This window comes from Calonectris borealis, chromosome 12, assembly GCF_964195595.1.
Source record: "Calonectris borealis chromosome 12, bCalBor7.hap1.2, whole genome shotgun sequence".
NCBI classification, from domain to species: domain Eukaryota; kingdom Metazoa; phylum Chordata; class Aves; order Procellariiformes; family Procellariidae; genus Calonectris; species Calonectris borealis.
Genome location: NC_134323.1, coordinates 19,809,558 through 19,831,050, shown reverse-complemented (window position 1 = coordinate 19,831,050; position 21,493 = coordinate 19,809,558). Strand labels below are relative to the sequence as shown.

The window sequence follows — 21,493 nt, the reverse complement described above, 5'->3', positions numbered from 1 at the left end:
ACTTCAGCAATGGCCCAAGTTTAAAAATTAGAAACCACTGCACATGAATAAGTCTGTCTCAGTTATGAAACAGAGAGCAACAGGGGGAGTTCTTGCAGGAAGCGTGACCTGTTATTTAGGTACCTAAATAAATACTGTTTAAGGAAAATATTGGATCTGGTATATTTTAAATTTGCAAAATAAGGACAAGACATATACAAGACAGAATGAAAAATGCAAAACACATGGCAATTGCCTACCAAGGGGCTTATTTATTCTTATAATAAATGTGAGGACCTCTAAAACCCTCTAAAACATGCTACGCTGCATAAACTTAAAGAGTTTGAGCTATTCGCTAGAAGGACCATCTAAACAGACAAGACAACATGACACAGGTGGAAAAGCAGAGGCACAAAGCCATGACTGAGCAGAGGAGGTGGCAGAATTGCAAACAAAATCCACGCCCTTCTACTTCCAAACTATCCCTTTCCCTATAAGATCTTATTTCCTGCTGACAACACCAGTTCTAACCAAATAAAAACATGCTAAAAATCAGAAAATATTTAAATCAGTCCTCTATTACATAAAGAACCTGACATCTGAAAGGACAGATAGCATAAAGATGTAAAAGGGAAGACGTTAGCACCTAGTACAGATGCAGATGAAAACCCTTCTGCGAGTGTTGAAATATATTTGTTATTAAATTATTAATGCTCAAGTATTTCAGAATATATTGTTAACGCAGCAAAGTTTGAAACGTGTTGTGCACACATACAATCTTTCTGTTAGCACTGTTGAAAATTAGGATTAAAATAATGAAAAAAGTATTAATTTTTAATGTCTATCAATAACTTTTTACATTAACTGTATTTTTCCCCATTTTTGTTTCATACTAAATAAAAATATTATTAGGACCTTTAGCATCCTCTTGTGGTCATAAAACTGCTTTGTAAACGATGTCTAGAGCAATTACAGCGAGTTTTGTTTCTTTTAACATAAAGAATTATTTTTGTGTAGAGCAATTACATTCAATACCACATTTTCATCTCACATCCAATATTTACACAATAACTACATTACAAGAGTATCAGAAGAAAACCACACTTACAACCATGAGAAAGCTTTCTTAAAATTTCAAAACCTCTTATGAAGCACACATTACTAACCAGAAAGAATTCACATTCCCTTTGGTGGATAATGAATTGTGAAACATGGCCTTGACTTGAAAACATATGTAGAACAATATTATCATGTTCAGAAATTTCTGTTGGTAAACAGAACACATTTTGCTGAAGTTCATTCACTAGGTGGTGTTATTACAAATACCTGTCAATAAAAAAACCCTGTAATTCCCTAATCCATGCAAGTCCAAAGTTTAACGAAAGAGAAACCACGTGGATATGGTCTCCATGCTGAAAAGATACACGCGTTACAAGGTAGCAATTTATCGCTTGCTTGAGATCATAATTTGGAAAAAATTACATATGTCACCCAGATCTTTCTTCAAATCTGGACAATGATAAAAAGTGCCAGGACAACACCACTGCTGGATAACCCTACACGAAATCAGTTTCTGCAAGAATGCAGTCTGATAGTACAACAGGCGAAGTTTCTGAAGTTTTATAAAAACCCCCAAACCTTGCATGCCTCCATTCCACAACTAGTTGCTCTAGTGCTTACCTAGCTTTATCCCTAAAAAAAATTCTAATATGTAACATTGAAACACCTTTGTTACAAATTAAACTAAGTAATTCTTCTCTTGTTCACTACAACCTTGGGAGAGCAGCGAATCGCCATCTTCTTTATGAATTTGGTTTATGTATTTGAAGTTACATCCATGATCACTCCAACAATATCATCTGAGACAAAGTAAATCCAAATTTTCCATGTTTGCCAAAAGAGTATGGTTTTCAAATCTTACTTCTGTTTTTGCTGCTGCATTGTAACATCTTCCTTGAGAAGTAATGCCCAAAGACTGGAATTTTCACCGAGCCCTCAACAGCAACAACAGTATCACAGTTATCTTCCATCTTTTCCATGTAAATTGGTATTAACACACATTGGAAATAAAACTCAGTCTTTTTCAGCTTTACTAAGGACTTATCAACTCCCTAGAACTTCCAGATCCTTTTATTCTCTAATATTATTACCAACCATTTGTTCTTTGTACTGTATGCTTGCATTTGACTTCTGTTCTGGTATATCCTTCCATACTTGCATTTATTGGATTCCCCTCTTTTTAATTTAAAATCATTCCAGATTTAGTCAGATGTTAAATGTTTTCGTTCTTCAATTCATCTGAAATTCTGCCTGCTGCAAACAAATTTTACGTGCACCGTTAATTCCATCATCCACAATGAAAACACTGCAAGAAAACATGATTCAGAAAATCTTTTTAGATTCTCCCATTGACATTTTTCCTGAAGTTACCAGGAACAGTTAAAAGACTGATCAGAGAACAGCTAGTTTTCCAATCACTTATTTCCCTAGCTTACTTAGAACATTATATAAGGCACTATTGACGGTCATCAGGTTATGCATCAGAGGGTAGTAACTCTGAAACTCAGCAAGTGAAGCCTGAGGGAGAGTCATATTTTTTACAAATATGGACCATTTATAACCTTACTATCCCTTAAAAACAAATTCTTAAAATGTCTGTCCGAGCATCTAAGTTAGGCTAAGGTGTGTAATCAGTATGGTTGTCCCCTTGTAAATATGCAAGTGCCATACCTGTACTTCTCTACCATTCTCATGTTATCTGCCTGGTGTTTTGCCAAATAAACATCAATGGTTCATAGTCTGCTTCAGAAGTCCCTTTAACTTGTTCACTAGTGTTGCCAGTAAAGCGTCTCACCGCACACCTTAGCCACTTGCTAAAATTAACCCTTCAGTATTTTTTTCTCAGCAAGATTAACATGAAATTTGTTTGTCTGTTTTATTTATTTTCTAGTCCCGATTTTCATCTCCTTATCTTGTGTAGCTTTCGTTTACATTTGAGGACTAAGAAACCATAGACCTTTGCAGGTTGAACGAAGTAGCATTAAGCTGTCTTCAAGATGCCTGGGAACCATTAACCACCACCAATAACTGGTGAAATTAAGACACAAACCAGCAATTTGTCCCCGGAAAAGTAACTTACCTTCTTGTGTCCTGAGCACATGTTCTAAATAAAAACCGTACAGAAGGGCCTCAGAGCTCCAACATTAATTCAGAAGATTTTCTAATTTTGCTTGCTAAACTCGAGATACTTTAGGTCTAGATTTTACCTGCGTTTAGCACTCTATGGCATTTGTGATCAAAAATTCATTCCCATTGGCATGAGTTGAAACTGGTGAATTCCCAGCAAACAAACAACAGGATCTCAACTCAGCCACAAAGAAAACAAGGAACACAATCAGCAGCTAACTCTGAAAAACATACAGGATTACTACATACCCTTATACAATTATGTTAACCTAGGCATAAGATTTGACATTAAATATGTACGGAACGGAGCAAATTATCTGTCTGGAAATCATAAATTGAAACTCACGTAACATATTTTTGAGTGTGGGTGTATGAACAAAGCACTAATGTACCTATTTCCCAAGCAGGACAGAGAACATTAAAAAAAGAACAGATAATGAAGAAAGTCGCCTTTTTCCACAGACCAAAGCACTGATATCATGGCATCCAGATCTTCAGGTAAACTTTTCATACCAAAATCAGTGGCATCTGAATTACAGGAATTGCAGCAATGTAACTCCTACCTAAATCAGCTGCAATGAGAAGATGAATTCCTTTTCACTGGAAAAGGATCTATACTCAGATTATTCCTCTGCAAAAACAGCTAGCTAATAGTGAAGGTGCAGAAGAAAACGGTATAAAAATTATGTTGTTATTTTAATACATTAAAGACAAAATAAAAAGCTCTGCTCCCACCTGGTGGCAAAAAATAGTACAGAAACAGTAAAAGTCTAGAAAGTTAACTTAAAGCTGAAGCAACTTGGACAAGACAAAAAAATCTTTTTCATCCATGGCAAGCAGTTGTAGCTTTACGGTTGTCACAAAATAGTTTTAAGTTAAAATTCATTACCAAATGATAGCTTAAGATTTTAAGAGTACAACACACTCCACATGTATGGGTTCATACAAACCATAATCACCTGCTTATACACATTTTTTTAATATGATCAACTGCATTTGTGACACCTAAGTGAAAAATACAGAGAAATATAAATTATTCTGACAGCTTTCCTCTCAACAGACAATTTTAAGTAATGAAACCGTTATTAAGGAGGGGGTGAGAGGCTGGCCTATACTTCTGGGTATTCTGAATAGAAATCTCCAGGTCAGCTTCTGGTTAGAACAGAAAACTTTGACTTGAAGCTGTCACACACGAAACGCCGTTGTACTTGTAAATTAGCTTGTAGCATAAATAGCAGGATTTTGCACAAGCCTTTTTACATACAGACTATTTCACAGATTTAAAATAATTATTTTTGTTCCAACACTTGTAAGTCAATGACACAAAACGCAACCAACTGGGTATTTGTCTTCATATTTTCTGACTGAATCTGCAAAAACAATCCCATGCACATTCTAGCATTTCTCATTGGAACCACAAATATGACAGGATCAACGGTCAAAGCCTTTATATCACACATTGTCTTTCCTGATGTACTCTCTGGACAGTTTCTTATGGTTATTCTTGAACAGGCAATAGCTAGCATTGCTTCTGAATAAAATATTGTTTATAATGGTTCAGGATAATTCTTCAAAATTTGAAAGACAGACCTCTCAAAAGGCAAATCAGTAAGTATAAAAACTATTTCCGGAATTAGAATTTCTGAAGCAGGGTCTATTTAGACCTTACACTTAAGCTACTGTAGGTGTCCAGGAATTTCAGCTACTTTGGCATAAATATATTAATACTCTTCTCGTAATGGAATGCATTACAAGATTATAAATACTGGATAATATAACACACCATTTTCAGAACAAACTTTTCTAATGTATTCTCCCTACTACAGTATCACATACAGCTGAATGCAACCAGCCTATTTAAAATCAGAGATCACTTAAACATATTGTTTATGTTAGCAGCAATAGTTTTACCACATCTGGCATAATGACATGGTAATGTCTCATTGGAATGTTTACGCAGGGGGATACAAAACTAGCTTATTTAAATTACATCTTTCATAGCAGTGTTTGAACAGTCATTAAGAACATTAACAGAGGAATCTTCTCTATCAATATTGCATGCTCCTGTTTACAAGCCGAGTTAATACCCTTCCAGAGTAACATCCACTCGTGTGTATTAACTATACCTGCAATCTTTATGGCTACAGGATCCTCTGAAACTGGAACAGGTCCCTCTTTGACTTCAACCTGTTTTTCAGGGACCAGAGTAGATGTGGCAGGAGGGGTATACTTAGTCTCAACATAGACCACAGATGTGGAAGCAGAGGGCTTGGAATTGTGAAAAAGACTAGCCCACGATTTTGCAGGCTGATTAACAGGGACTGATCCTGCAACCGGGACTGTTGCCTCAGTAGTAGGTGAAGCTTCCTCAGGCTTAGCTTGATCTGAGTCAGTGCTTTCCACAGTGTGCAATTCTACCCCATTGGCAGCTGTGTCCTCACCAGAGGATTCAAGTGTTTGTCCATTAGTAACGCCAAGATTTTCAGTAGTATCAGTACCAGCATAAGACTGTACAACAGCTGTCCTTAAGGGGCTACCTCTGCCAGTCTCTGAGGGGATGCAAAACTGTTCAGAATTAGTAACACAGCATACCTCAGGCTGCCCTGCAGTCCTGGTATTGTCTAGTGCGCTAGAAACAGAATCATCAGAGACAGCTTCATTAACGAAGTCCACAGAATTGTCCGGGCTGTTGCAAGTCCTTGGTGTGGCCAGGGAGGGTATGTCTCCCGTCAGTTCCGTATCCTCCGTGCTTATACTGTTTAGTCCCGATGAATTTGCATGGCCATTTACAAGAGCTTCTGTGGGAGCAATGCCGTCACCGACATCTTCCAAGTAACTGTAGTATCCAGGCGGTCTTTTTTTCTTCTTTTTACGCTCCCTTTGTCCAAGGCCTCCAGACAAGCCATCGTTTTCAGCGTTAGAACCGCTGTCCAAAGCGAGGGTTGGATCAGTGAACTGGCAGTCAATGGAATTGTAGTTTGTTTCACTGAGACTGTCATCAGGGGTTTTCTGAGCAGGTGCACAACTGAGAATGAATTCTGGAGCCTGAGGATTCAGAGTACTTGAAATACTGTAGTCGGTGTTATTTAGTACAGATGACTGTGTCTCAATAACTTCATTAACACCAAATTCAATTCTCTGATACTCTTCCCCTGGACAAGAGAAAGCAAACTTGAGTTAGTGAATGACATCTAATCAAAAAGCTACAAAAATCATGAAAAAAAAACCATATTTTCCTGCACCTTAGAAAGCAAAATACATTCCCTCAAACTAAAATAATTCTTATTCTCTACCTCAATTCTGAAGACCATTTCAAAACATCATTTTCCTAAAGACAACAAGGTATGATTCAGGTTTTCTTAAACAGAGTATGTAATTTTCCAAATCACTGCACAGTTCCTGCAAATAACACCTATTAAATTCACCTATTAAGAAAAACTATTAAAGCCCAACGGCTTTAGCAATATTCTGCATTAAGTTAATTACTGGATAATTGCATATAAAATATGGTGCAATATTTAACTCCACAATTCTAAAGCCAGTCTTTTCCACTGACAATTACAAAATCCAAGCCTTTATCTGTTTAACTTTTAAAAATAATTTCCACACGTGGAATTTGCTTTTTGGAGGATTTGGTTTGGTTTGGTTTTCCTGGTGTGTAAAGATTTATCATAATCCTTAATAACTGAAAAAATATTTTCTTAATTGTATGGAAACACTGGAATTACAGCTTTTGAAACTCTAGGCTCATCAGTATCTTATTTAATTTTATCACAGTTGAATTTATTACTATATGAGAATATGATATATATGATTATATGATTTTATGACAAGAAATACAACAGATACGCCTCAACATAAGTCAGTGTTCAACTTGTACATACAAGCAGTACTGAAAAATTTGTGAACAGGATTGGATTTGGGTTTTTTGGTTTGGTTTTTGTTGGGTTTTATTTATTTATTTACCCTGGGACCTTGACATGTTCTTTAAAGAAACTCTAAGAAATACTTCTCATGGCAGGCTGCAGTATCATAAAATATTGTCAGTCACAAAGTACTGCGATTTCATGGAACTTAATTAGTTTTATAATGCATGCGTTCTAACTAGTAACACTGACTACTTCAGTTACAACTACTTCCATAACTATCAAATAAAGAGATGATATTAATGAAACTGAGTCTCATGAATGTTAAAGCTAAGCTCACATTTTAGTACTTAAAGTTTTGTAGGTCTTTCTACGATATGTATGTTACTGTTTCAAAGACATTAATTTTAATATTTTCTGTTTCCTCAAAGATGGGGGGCTAAAAAACACATTTTAAATTTTTAAGACTGTTACTAGAGAACCAAAAAACACTAGATACTATTTCCAAAGGAATATAAGTGGATACACCACTAAACTTTAAAGATTTTGTGCAACTTACATTATGTATGACACATCAACAAATGCATATTTTCAAGTATACTACACACACTCATTAAAAATGAGGTGTGGTGGGTTTTGGTTGGTTGGTTGGGTTTTTTTTTGTTTTGGGTTTTTTGGTTTTTTTGTTTGGTTGGTTTTTTTGCTTCAACACAACAAAAAGCAAGCAACAGTTTCTAAGGAAAAAATGTTATTCACACACTTAAGGAAATAATCCTATGGGAGCACAGAGTCTAGTGGAGAATGTTTTGATACATAACTGCCAACATAACTGTTTTGAAACTGTCCAAATATTTTATAGAAAAGGCCGCTGATGAAAATTTTAGCTTTAAAAACAAATGTGAAAGAAACAAGAATCTACAGGGTACATATTTTTTAATATCAAATGAAGCGTAACAAACATTCAATGTGTGTTGAGGTCTGACTTACACATGCAATACCAACATATTATGAATTAATGAACAAAGATATATAATACAGACACTAATTGCTTTTCTGCTTTGATCTATTAACTCTAACTAAATGAGAAGTAAACACATTTCATGTATCAATTTCAATCTTGCTGCCAGTCAGACTAAAGGAAACTAAAAAAAAAAAAAGGGGGGCGGGGGGGGGGAGAGAAAAAACCTCTCCATACACATCTGATTTCTCTCAATCATGTTAGCAAGAGCTTGAATTTCAAATTTTCTTCACCTCTCCCCTACACCCATGAGAAACCATTTTATAACACCATGCCTGTCAATCCACCATTCACCAACTACTTCTGCCATCACTGACTAGCTATCGCCAACCAGGAAAGAGGGCTTAAGTTTCTTTTAAAAAAAATCAGCAGCCTAGAGGCAGGGAGGTGGAAAGCTGCTGCCTGATACCCACCTAAGAGGGAAGGGCATCACCTAACTGCTCAACAGCAACCCTAGCTGGCTATCAGTACCATACGCCGGCTGACCTGTCAGGACTCACGCCGCTCGAAACCAGCCACAGCTTCATGTGCTTGCAAATGCAGGGCATGGGTTTTGAGGGATATGGGACACAAATTCACAACAAAACTATTCCTCATTAGTGCATCTACTTATGCAGCAACTTGTTAGTTCAAGCATGAACCAAGAGCTAGCTCGTTACTGGTTTTAACAGTAAAAAGCACAAGCAACAACTGGTAACACCTAATATTCCCCTAACCACGATAAGAATGAATTATCGGGCATATTTCAAATCCCTACCAATTCAAAAAAATCTGGGACTTCTGTTTCTTTTCCAAAATCCCAGTTAAAAAAATAATAATTGCTTCAAAACAACGAATGTGGCTTCCCTTTGTGGGCGAGTTAAGACTACCACAGCCAAAAGTGAGAGTTTTCAGTTCCGCATTCCTGTTCTGCTCCTCTACTCCAGCAAGCTTCCAGCACTTGTGTCACTGAAAGCTAACCTAGCAAAAAAAATAATCCAAGCCAGTATTTTTTATTCTGTTTTGGTGAACTCATCAGCGTACTGTACACTAGACAATCACAAGAGCCAACTCAGGGCAAGTGGAGAGCAAAACCAAAACATATCCCTTACAATTATGGCACAATGGTAATGTAGCTGTAGGTGCAACATGAACATCATAGGCTAAAATCCTGCCAAGAGCATAACTGATATTCTAGCATTTAACAAACAAATTAGGAAGTTACAGCTGAGGAATTAAACTTTACACCTTACAGCAGGATTAGAATAATAAATACCAGTAGCTACTGTATAGTTAGTCTATGGGATGACTGGCAGAAGCTCATTTGCCATAAGATTGTGTCAAGTTCCTCTGAAAAAATGACAGGTAATCTTTTCTATTTGTTTTGACTTTCCACTCTGCTTCAGGGCATCTTTGTTTCAGTCTAGTTCACAGTGCTATTTCTGAATGGACTGCAACAGACATATCTGTCATGAACAACATGACACACATATTGAAACAAGAATCAACAGATGCTCCAAGGACAAAGTCTACGTACAATAACAAAAGCTGTGAATACATAGCACTAATTAGTCTGAACAGAGTTTTGCATATTAGAGCTTCAGCCGTGATTTGATTATTCCTAGTAAGTATTAACAGATCTTCCAATTCCGTAATAAAGTTAAATACTGAAGATAAGTATAGGAAAAAAATTAGACTACAAGGGGGTGACAATATGATCAGTGTGTGTCATCTCATTATAATTATAAATATTCTGCATAAGCATAGCATTCCATTTTAGTTTCCACAGTTTCTTATGCAGCCATCACAGTGATAATATGCATGCACAGTACAGTGCAAGCTTGTTAAAGACATTTTTCAGGCAAAACCTAATTGCTGTCATTACCTAATCTCAGGGCTGGGAGGGGCTCTCTCAGGGTCTAGGAATGATCTGAAAAACATTTGTACAAACCAACTTTCTGTATGGCTTGTGAACATTAAAATCTCAGTCTTAAGCAACAGAACTTAAATCCATAGTTAGACAAAGCAATATATGACTGGACGCCCCTGTCACCAACAACAGACAATTCGTATCATATGGTCTTTTTAATGAACATTTCAAACTCCTACTTAAAACCACTCAGGGTCCTAAAACTGGTCTTGTACTGAATAAAGCTCCTGAATTTTCAAAAATATTGCACATCTGCTTTCAAATGGGACCTGTTGTCCTTCTTTATGACTAGCTATCTTATTTACCTTTAAATGCAAGGCCAAAGTCGCTAAGCATAATGATCAGGTGTTCTTAAACATTAATATGTGCATTTTGGTCCTCTCAAGTACTTTTGAGAAATGTCCAGTCAGACACTTGTATTATTTTGAAGGAGATCTGGATGTAATTTGTATCATTCTCATATACATCTGGGTAAGTCTCAGCTTCCTTGCTCTCCCCTGGTTCAGGGAAAAAAAAACAAACACTAATTTACCTGCCGCTTCAAATACTGAGAAAGTTCGGTTTAAACTATATAGAGTGATGCTCACATGGCAACTCCTACTTAACTGTCAACTTTATGTAACTATGAAGTAAGGCCAGGTTGTAAGGTGTATGGGTTGAGACAGAGTAGACATGTGACTGTTACAGCTTTAAAATGGGAACTCTGTAATGTATTTTTACATCAAGAGTGATATTTTCACAAAAAAAAAAGGGGGGGAGTGTCCAAAAAAAATAGCTAAGCCAGAAAGGAACAAGAGTCAAAGGGAACGCGGAACAGAGCACTGCTTGCAGAGCTGTCTTCAGGTTGCAACTACCAGAAAATACTCATATTGCGGCTCTTACAGGAGGGCCAGCTGAATGCCCCACTAGTTACTTAGTTCTTCAGTACAAGTCCTCTAGCAAGCTTCAGCCCCCCACATTTTTACAGCTACATCCTACAGTATTTCAGCAAGACATAATTAGCTGAAGTTCAATGCAGTATTTTCAAATTCTCTCAAGGATCTCATTCAATAAAGGTGTTTAAAAAACCAATCTGCCAAATATATGCACATATAACTGCTGAACGAGTTCTAAGATTAAATTTAAAGAGAGGCTGTAGTAAATCTAAGGAAAGTGTCACAAAATTTAAGTTTAAAGACAAAAGGATGTTGATTTCTTACCATCGTGAAACTTACCCGTGGACTTAATACCACATGAAACCGTTTCATTGTATGGGGGGAGCTGTACAAAAAAGAAATGAAACTTATTTAAGAACAAAGCAACTATATTTACATTTGATATCCGTTTCATTTGAAACATCTGAATCCTTTAAAAATAACACCATTATTAAGGTTTGATTTTCTGAGAGTATGTCTTGAACTCATGCTTCTATATTTATCAAATCCCACACTGTAGCTTCAAGTGTCCTTGCAGATTACCACAATTACTGAAAGATAAAGATTATCTTGGTTACACACCACAGGCTCATCAACTTCTCAAGCAATTCACCTCACAGCATCAGGATCTTCCTTCATCAACAGTAACTCACTACGATTTTAAAATGAGGAACATAACCTCTTTTTAGACAAAAACCGAAGGTAGACCAAATTACCTGTGAAAGGATGAAACAAAGTTTTGCACAGACAACAGTCATACCTAAACCTTTTGACTCTCAACCTGGTTCAGCTATAGTGTTGCCCTTGAAATGTTTCAGCTAAGGTGTTTTCTTAACCACCTATAACAAAACCAACAATTTTTTATCATCAGCCCAAGCATAATGTAACCACAGCATATAGTTTCTATCTGGATTGTAAATATGTCTGATATAAAACACTGGCACCATTTTATGGACTCCGTGGTTGATAAAACCCCTGCTATTGTGTAACCACAGGTGGGCAATTTCTAATCCCCCCTCGCCAGCCCCCAAACTCCCCCAGCAGCTGAAAGCCTTCTCCTGTGCCTGCATGAACTAGTAGCCATTGCTACATTGCAGTCCAGCAGCTCCCTGGAGAACAGCTGAACTGTTTCTGCAGTGGGAGATAAAACTTTGAGAGTATAGTGCAGTTTTATAATGCTATTCTAACCATTAATCACAATGGTGTAACAAATATCAAAGACTTCTCCACCGAAGTTCTCTAAAGGTACAGATACTTAAATATTGCCTTCTTAAAGCACTGTAGACAACAGTGCATCAGAAGTGGCAAGAAAAATATTCCTAAAATTCCATTATAAAAAAGTGCATAAAAAGAACACATACTGTAAAATCTATTTATAAACCATAATACATCTTAACACATCAACTTTCCAGGTCAAAAGTGAGAATCAATCAGTCAGAGAGAGGCTCCAAGCTGTTAAGAACCTATTATCCATATTAACATTGAACACAGATTCAATATAATTTTATAGTTAGAGCTAAAAAAGTTACTCTAAAAGTCTACAGTCAACAGTTTATGATAAAACTTGTAATTCTTGTTTTTCTCCAATTCAAAGGGCTTAAGAAAATACAAAGTAAAAAAGAAAATTAAAAAAAATAGTCTACCTATTGGTCCCCTACATACCTGATTAATCAACAGCACCTTTGCAAAGTAAAGATTTCTGAGTTGACCTGTTTCATACAACTGGGCCATCTGAATCACCTCAGTCAAGAGGTATCTGACAGAAGACGTATTAAAAACGCTACGTAAAAAGAGACATTCTGGACAACTTGTAGCTTTAACCAGTCCCTTGCCTTAGTCCACCCTTCAATCTATAGGTAAGGGACTTCAGAAGGACACCAGCACCAACGGATGCTGGGACTCCCAGAACTGGCACTGCCCCCAACAGAATGTATGTCAAACACCACTGCAGTATTATCATCTCAGTCTTGTCCTTCTTGAATTTCACCCTATTTTTTTCAGACCACTTTTCTCTGAAATATCTGCACAGTGTAAAACTAATAAGCATAATTTTTATTTCATCATCCAGATAATTAAAACATTGAACTGAACCAGATCAAGGACAAACTTAAGGAACATCGCTCAACACAGTTTTTTATTTTGACAGCTAACCAGTAAGTGGTACACTTGAAACAGTTATAAAATGAAGTAAGACTGGTTCGAACATTGTAGGTTCATGTTTCCTCAACATATTTTATGAGAACAGCTTTATAGAAGTCAAGATGTGACATTTTCATCTTCCACAATGTAAGCGTTAGAATAGCTGATGTAGGACACATCAGGTGACACTACATAGGCTGCAAACGTCATACTGCTGCTGCGGTATTTAATGGTGGGAAAACAGCAATATAATCAGAAGAAACATGTATTACCTGAAGATCTATTCTGCATTACTTCCCACCTACCAGAGAAGACACAAAGCTATCCCTAAAGGCAAGTAGAAGCTATCTTTTTCTCTCTAAACTTCCCCTACCCCCCACCCCACCCCATTCCTTTCACATACTTTTATTGTTTAGCGTTATACTATACTAATTATACTTGGAAAATTAATTTACAGGAAACTAAGTTGCATTAACAATGGCCATCAGATTTGTAAAATGTGACAAAAGGATTTCCCCATCTACAGTTGGAATGCTCATTTCCTTTATGTAGGGGGGAGGACGGAAGCATGACTGAAATGTTTGAATAGAAATGTTTGGAGGAAAACCATGGAAATGGACCTAGAGGAAAATTATTTTTCAAGTCTGGAGACTAGGACAATGGCATAATACTCTTCCCTACAAAGGAAAATGGTTTCTTCACTGTCTACCAAGAACTACAGAGAAGAAGACTCTACAATACTATCTGTAGTATGTTATGAACTCAAACACACACAGACAACTGTTTCCACTCTGTGGTTCTCACTGCCTCTGTAATGAGTTCATTATTGATCCATTTCTCACTTCTCAGACCTCACGCACAGCCTTCCTTGTAAGCATAGCTTTGATGGTTAGCAGTGCTCCACCTGTCAGAAAATATTAAGCATCCTTGTGCTTCAAAAGGCTCACAAGATTTAGAATCCCACCTTACTTACAACCAAGAACACTGCTGAAAAAGTTTTCTCTATATCCACCTCTAAAAAATTAAAAAATCAAAGGTAAGGTAATAGGGCTGGATAACTCACTTTTAACATCCTATCACTACAATGTCAGCTATTCCAGCTCTGGAAGATGACAAGCAGAAGGTGGAATAATTAATTTCTTATTTCTAAAACTTGACTTAACAACCACATACATGGAAAGAAGACTTCTGTTCAATATCTTCAGTTTGTAGTTCAGCAAGCTAAGAGAATGATAAAAAAATATTTCAAATATACACAAAGAGATGTAGCTTTTAGATGTTATTTCTAAAAGAAGTTTAAAGTAGATCTTACCTCAACAGAGCATCGTGGAGTCACAAAGAACTGATTAAATTCATCAGGGCTGAACTCCCCAAAAATATACTAAAAATAAAAGAGAGGGATCTTTGTTAAAGAAGGATTTATATTCAATACAGTTCAATTCATGGTAAAATTTATTAAGATACTAGCATTGAAAAAGACCTGTGTGTTGGGAGCCAGAAATTCACCTGTTTGCATCCCAACTCTCATCTTAATTCCTTCCCAAGTCTTTAGCAAAGTACTTTAGGCTCTAAAACTGTATGCAATGCATTTTCCTTCAAATTCCCACTAGAGGTAATCACAGTACAAACTGCAGCTCATCCCGTGACCAGTTTTAAACCAACATGTAGGGTGAGAAGTTGCATCAGTTCATATAAGCCTTAGACACAAGCTGGTGTACGTTCTAAGACAACACAGATACCTACCTTTCACAACAGAAAAAACAAGAATTATTTTTCCAGAGTTCTGGAAAAATACTAATACTAATACTAATGTTACTCAAAAAATACTAATACCAATGTTACTCAAAACTAATGGTACCACTACCTGAGTGTGCAAGCACAGAACTGAAACTGCCTAGGTGTACAAAAATACACACGATCTAAATATCTTCAATTTTGGTACAGCTGCTCTTACAAATTTTGTTACCCCTGTGCCTGAAACTCTGCATAACAAACCTAAGATGAAATGTCTTTTCCCAATATTATCTTCTTGCACTCTTTTAGATATTTTGCATCTATATTTCTATGGAAAAAAAAAAGTACCTAACAAGACCACAAAAAACCCACACTAACATGAGAGCTTATATTTAGTTTACAGAAAATGAAACATTCCCAATAAAAAGACCTGACATGTTGGCATTTCATAGCACCTGGAAGTTACTATAAACTTCCACCACCAGTTGTAATTAGCTGAATAGCACCTGAACATTCAGGACAGCAGAGAGATACTGGGACAGAAAGAAGCTGAACAAGGAGTTGAATAAACTGACACAATAGACAAGAGGACTGGAAAATACCACTAATAACACATTCTTGGCATGTGGAAGGATATTCACATTAACAGTCACTAGTCACAAATATTATGGCTATGGATAAAAGCAGGTCGGTTTGGTCCAGTACCTTACAGCTTACGAGTCTCATTCATCTTCAGTGTACTCTGATCGTCATTTAAGACAATTCTTTGCTATCCTCCACCCTTCCATGAGAAAACCGGGGCATACACCAGCTTTTTCATCAGTATCAAGTCTTGCTCATGGCAAATCCTTAGCTTGGCTGTATCAAGGTACAACTAACTAAATTGGGAATTGAGCCATAAAAAAAAGTTCTCAAAATCTGAAAAATAATCTCCAGTGAAGTGCAGGCTGTTGCCACAAACTGTACATACAGTAATTCAATCACAGCATATTTTTTAGACTTTAGGTGGTTCATTCCAGTAAAATTCATGTACTTGCTGTTTGTGTGACTCACAGCCATCCACATTCATAAATTTCAAAGCTTAAGGTTAAGCTAAATTCCACAGCAATTACAAAATGTAGTTTTCTTACACAAGAAGTGATTTATACATATATCACTTCTATGTGTAGAAGGAGTTCAACCGTTTTAATGCCCTTCAGTGTTTTTAAACAAATATGAATATAATCTGGTTTAGTCAACAAACAATTCTAACAGTCAAAACAAACTGGAACATGTGTCATACAAACGTTCGAAGCACAGTGAAACAGTTAATGCTTTAAATAACATTCACATAACCAACTGCTAACTACCGACTGAGACAGCAGAACACCTAAACCAAACAGGATCCCTAAATTGTATTTGAGTGAACTACATTCACAGTTCTTCACAGTTCTTGGCACAGGACTCAAACTTGGCTTATGCTCTTAATATAACTAAGTCATTTTTATTCAGTAACATACCAACTAGAATTTATTGTATTCCAAAAACATGCCTACGAAAACCACTTGCTGAATCATTTACGTTTTTAGGACGTATTTTTGATGCAGTCATGCAACAAAACAAAACAATAATCTCAACTATAGACTATTAAAAGTTATATAAATCCAACCCTAATTCCTCCATGTAGTAATACAGTTTTTTCATTTACCAATGTTTTTAGCCACGGTATCACTAGTACTTTTTTCTGAGCAAAAGAAAGTGCTACTCTTTAATTAGGGAACACAAGGCAAAAGTTAAACAAAGTGATCATTAATACTATCTTAATGGAACTGTTTTACTATATAATGATGTATTCATACAGGGAAATGTGTCTATGCAACTGTTTCTTCATAATTTAAAACAGGACATTAAAAATTTACCAACGTCTAACCCAAAAACTAATCGTAGTCCAACTATAGCGCAAAACCCTCCATCCCATTTGGGCCTGAAGAAACCAGAATTTTATCTGATTTTATGAGGCTTTATTTAACAATGCTTTATACCTGCAAACACAAAGTAAACCATTTAAAAGATCCCTGCATAATAAACTGAGAAAAATACTGTTTCAAAATAAACTTATTAGGCCATATGACTGATGACATTAAACCTACCCAATTTAACCGACCTTCTTGTCCTCTGCCTCTCAAGTCAGCCTCGTCTCTCAAGAAACAGATTTCTGCAAGCTGCACACACAGCACCCTCTGCTAGCACGACAGAATTTTCTACCCTTTTTAAGGCAACACTACGTGCTGACATGAAAAAGAACTGAGCTATCACATCACTTGGCGAGTATAATCTCCTCTACAAAAAAGGATGCAGAGGTGGGGAAAGCCATTGCATTTTAAGCAACCTGAAGTACAGTGCTAGGTCCCTGCCCGCTGCCGTCCATCCTACACCCCAATGAAGCAGCATGCCTGGCGCTATACAAATGATCTCTGTGTAAGAACATACTTGTTTTAGCTGTGAAACAGCTAGAAAGACATCACTTTAGTACTTACTCTGAACCATTAATCCAAATTTAAAAGGTTTTTCTGCAACTGAAATACCTAAGTAGAAAGTATTTTTAAGCAAGGATTTTATAAAAGCAATACACCCTTGCAAGAAATAACCTCATAAGCAGCATGAGCTTTTGGGGACCTAGCTTGTACACTCTAAATTATTCCACATAATTTCAAAAGCCTCAGTTAGCTTTTTTCCAAACTGACAAATAAAATCAAATACTTGGAACAGTCAAACAGAAGTTTAATTAAATTATTTACACAACTCCTACACAAGCTACTCACAATCAGCACTAGTTTACCCCACACTCTGCAAACAACATTTAAAACACACAGCAGAGATACACTAGCATGTGTTAAAACCTTGCCAAAGCCATTTCAGACTATTTCAATTCCAATTTTAATGTTTTCAGGTGTGCATTTGCGTAAGACAGACATACCCATTAGGACTACATCAAATTGATTCCTTTAAATGCCGAACTCGAAACTATCAAGCTCTGAACTTGTGTGTACTTCACAGCTTCCCAATCAGATAACAGACTTCAGCACACAAGCTCCAAGGGAAAAGTGGGTTTCAGATACAGACTGCTTACGGCCAGCCCTAACGCAGGCAAGAGATGTGATTTGCTCGGAGGTAAGCTGCTTGTCATGCCGCCCATTACCGACGTGTCAGTGCATCAAGAGCCTTTTACTTGACAGTTACCTGAGCAAAGGAGGAGCACAATTGCCGTGACAATGCATATGAACAGGCAGCTGAATTGGCCCAGTTAGCAAAATCTATGCCTATTACCATCGACAAAAATATTACCAGCGAAAAGTCGAAGCTTTATTACTTAGAGCTCTACACAAATTTCATTTTAAGGCAAAAAAATCAACCTTTCTCCAAGCAAAAACACTGTTTAGCATTCAATTACATATTTCAAAAAATAATTTTTATTTATATCCTCAGACAAAAAAGATCTGCTTGAAAAGCATGCTAAATAGTAGTCAATGGTCTAAGCGGTAAGTAACAAAGTAGAGCAAGAACGATGCTTAGAAAAGAGAGTCCAGTCTTACTTGCATTGATACTGGATTTGGAAGGAAAACTCTAAGGAATACTGGGGGGAAGTTTTGAAAATTTCAGATTGTAACATTACCCCTAGACTTACTTTTAAAGATACATAATCCCTAAGAGGCTTAATTCAGAGTCAAATCTGATCTCCCTCTCCTTCTCAAACCGTCTCTGCAACCTACATAGAAGCTTTCTGTTCTGGCTCCCGGGAAGGAATCCTCTCTCACTTTTTCGGGAGCACATATTTCACACTGCATTTCTCCTGCTACTCCCCAGATTATTTAACTCGGCAGAGCAATCATTAACCTTGCATTAAGTGTATTCAAGGATCCCTTAAGATCCCTCAGGCTGGTGAGCTTGATTTCTACTATAGATTGAGAGCAATGTCAAAACAGTATCATATAAATTTCAATGATCTTCCACTTGCAGCTGTACAAGAAAAACAGATGGAAAATAATAGTCTCCTCTGGAGGGAGGCAGGGGCATGGGGGTGTGGAGAGGACAAGGCTTTGTGGAATTCTTGGGGGAGGGAATAAAAATCTACCTCTACTACCTTTCCGCTTTCTCGTCAGTGTTTCCAAACCTCTCCTTTGGAATGGAAAACCAAAATAGTAAAACCTAAAACATACTGATGGATCTATTCCATTTTGCAATTCACAACTGTAACCCAATTTGACCATTTAACACAGATGTACAATTAAACGTATTAAAATTAACATGATTTTAACTAATGTGAGTAAACATATACCAACATAACAAAATGCCTTTCTTACAGTGCACTATCAGAAATTGATGTTTTTTTCCATCTAGTATCTTTCATACTCAGGTTTAACAACCAATCAATTTAAAAAGACAGTTATTCACAAAAGTTGCTTTCCACCCTTTTTTAAATTCTAGTTTCAAGATACATAAGTTCTGAACTTCTGAGAGTTTTCAAGTGTGAATGCCTCTTGCAGATGCTTACATCTAGGAGATGAAGGATGAAAACAGAAGTAAACAATGCTTGAATAAACCTTAGAAAAGAGATGGCATTAGGCGGGATGGTACACAACATACACAAAACCTCTCCTTTCAGATACTAACAACAACTAGCACATAAATTAAAAAAAAAAATCAATACAAAATTAAATATACTTTGTGCAATTCTAAAATGGTATCTCTTTTCACATGAAGCTGGTGGTGGCATAGGTGCTCCAGTTTTTAATTAAACTTTTTTATGTTACCAGTACTTCAGATTTAATTTATTTGCCTTATTTCCACCTATCAAGATTTTGCAATTAAAGTTCAGGGATTGAATTCAAAACATTCTCATACAGCTTTGGAGAATACAAAAAAAAAACCACCCAAACCAAAAAAAAACCCCCACAAATTTCAGGAAATTCCTGAAAATGTTTGAAAGAACCAGATACAACTGTAGTTCTGAATTCCTTCCTGTGTGACTGGAGAGGACATCAAGAGACCTGTATCTTTGCCGCCTTCTTGATGAACTTAAACTTGTGAGACTAGAATGTTATACAAATACTCTGCAGATGAGAAATTTTTTTAAAAGTGTATCACATTTGCAATATATTTTTTCTAAAATACAAGTTAAGAACATTGAATGAATGAGACTATTGAAGCTGGTACCGTGGAAAAGACTTTCAGCCTGCGTTTCCAAAACTCACTAGTGAGCTGGTGTCACCAATTTTAGTGTTCAGTCTGACGTGCTGTAAAGGATCAAATTTCCCTGTCGAATACCTGCCTCCCAATATCAGTTCTCTTTAAAAAAATATTCATGTTAAATATCTCTCTTAGAGCAACATCTCAAACCGTCCTGATTGTCAGTCGCTTGTGTTTCCAATCGCAACAAAACTGGAATCAGTTTCTACGTTAATCTCTGTAATATGATTACGCCAGTATCACATACATCTGCACTCCAGCAAATTTTACACCACTTTGAATAAAACATTTCATCAATAACAGCACCTTTACATCTTCAAGATACTAACTGCATCTAGATTGTAACACAAATTACATAAAACCAATTAACCAAATAAATCTGCACAAGAAAATTTGTTTTCTATCACACAGGAATGAAAGTAAGGGCACTTTTATATTTGTACAATAACTCTGATTACCATAACTGACCAAGTGGCATCTTAACTACACAGACAAAAGCAGCAGCAACAGAACTAAGTCCAAGAATGGGGAAAAAAAGTTCTCCGAAGACCCCAAAGGATTAAAATGCCTGACCTGCAAGCTCTCCCCACATCAACTGGCTTTTGCTGTGCTCTCCTTAACCACTTAAAAAATGAATGCTAATGTTACCCCACAGCCTGTAATGAAATCTCCACTGGTATTCCAGTCTAGCAACACGAACACTCTCCTGGAGGAATACAAGGAGGAGGAGTACTTAACGTATTACACAGCTGCTTGTCCTAGAAAAATGGGTAGAAATAGCACTGCTGATGCATCATCGTCTTGGCATCACCTGTGTTACAAGAAAGCTAGGAAAATGAAGTGTCAATGTCTGTTTTCAAGAAGCATTAACGTGGCTTTCATCTAATAACCAACAGCTTCAGATCTTTCAGTCAAATTAGCTTAAGCTGCAAATACTCCCACTTCAACTGCTTTTCCACAAACGAGTTAAAAATACAGCTTTTACTTAATGGTGGCAAGGAATAATTCAACTGTATCTAAGCAGAAGGCCTAACAAGTCAAAACTAGTTCACCGATAAATTGAAATGATGAAATAGTTTATGTATACCATAAACTATACAATCTTGCTCACCGAGCTACTTCTACAAAGTGCACCTATTCTTAAAGCTACCAGGACAGGCTGGAGCAGAGGAAGAAAACGAACCACTCGGACAGAAGTCTGTTTTCTGGCAAGGAAAAAAGGGCACATGCGTGTGACCACACTTGGGTTTTATTAGCAGAGAAAACGCTCTTATATTAGTCATCTGAGCAGCAAATAAGCTTTTTCTCCCTCACCCCTTTACTTCTCTCTCACTTGTGTCAAGGTTCATGAACTTTTTTCTCTGGAAAGTGTAGGGAAAGACAATCTTCCCTCAGGTTCTCCTTCCTTTTGAAACTGAAATCCATCAAGTCTTAGTACACGGATGATTATCTAACTTGATACAACAAGGTTGTCTGAACTTCCAAATCCCAAGAAACTTACTGCTAAAATGCTTACAAAAAC

At 36.7% G+C, this 21,493-nt stretch overlaps 1 protein-coding gene across 3 annotated transcripts in view; it reads right to left on the bottom strand.

Annotated features, from left to right (window-relative positions):
* Window positions 1-21,493, bottom strand: part of USP10 (ubiquitin specific peptidase 10) — a 55,975-nt gene that overhangs the window by 20,502 nt on the left and 13,980 nt on the right. For 2 of the 3 annotated variants that reach the window (XM_075161514.1, XM_075161517.1), the window contains exons 2-4: window positions 14,324-14,392; window positions 11,158-11,218; window positions 5,292-6,317 (exon numbers count right to left, since the gene is read on the bottom strand). In XM_075161514.1, coding sequence (XP_075017615.1) covers window positions 5,292-6,317; window positions 11,158-11,218; window positions 14,324-14,392 — 1,156 coding nt within the window. The remainder of the gene's footprint in view (window positions 1-5,291; window positions 6,318-11,157; window positions 11,219-14,323; window positions 14,393-21,493) is intronic. The other variant, XM_075161516.1, reaches the window with a different exon arrangement.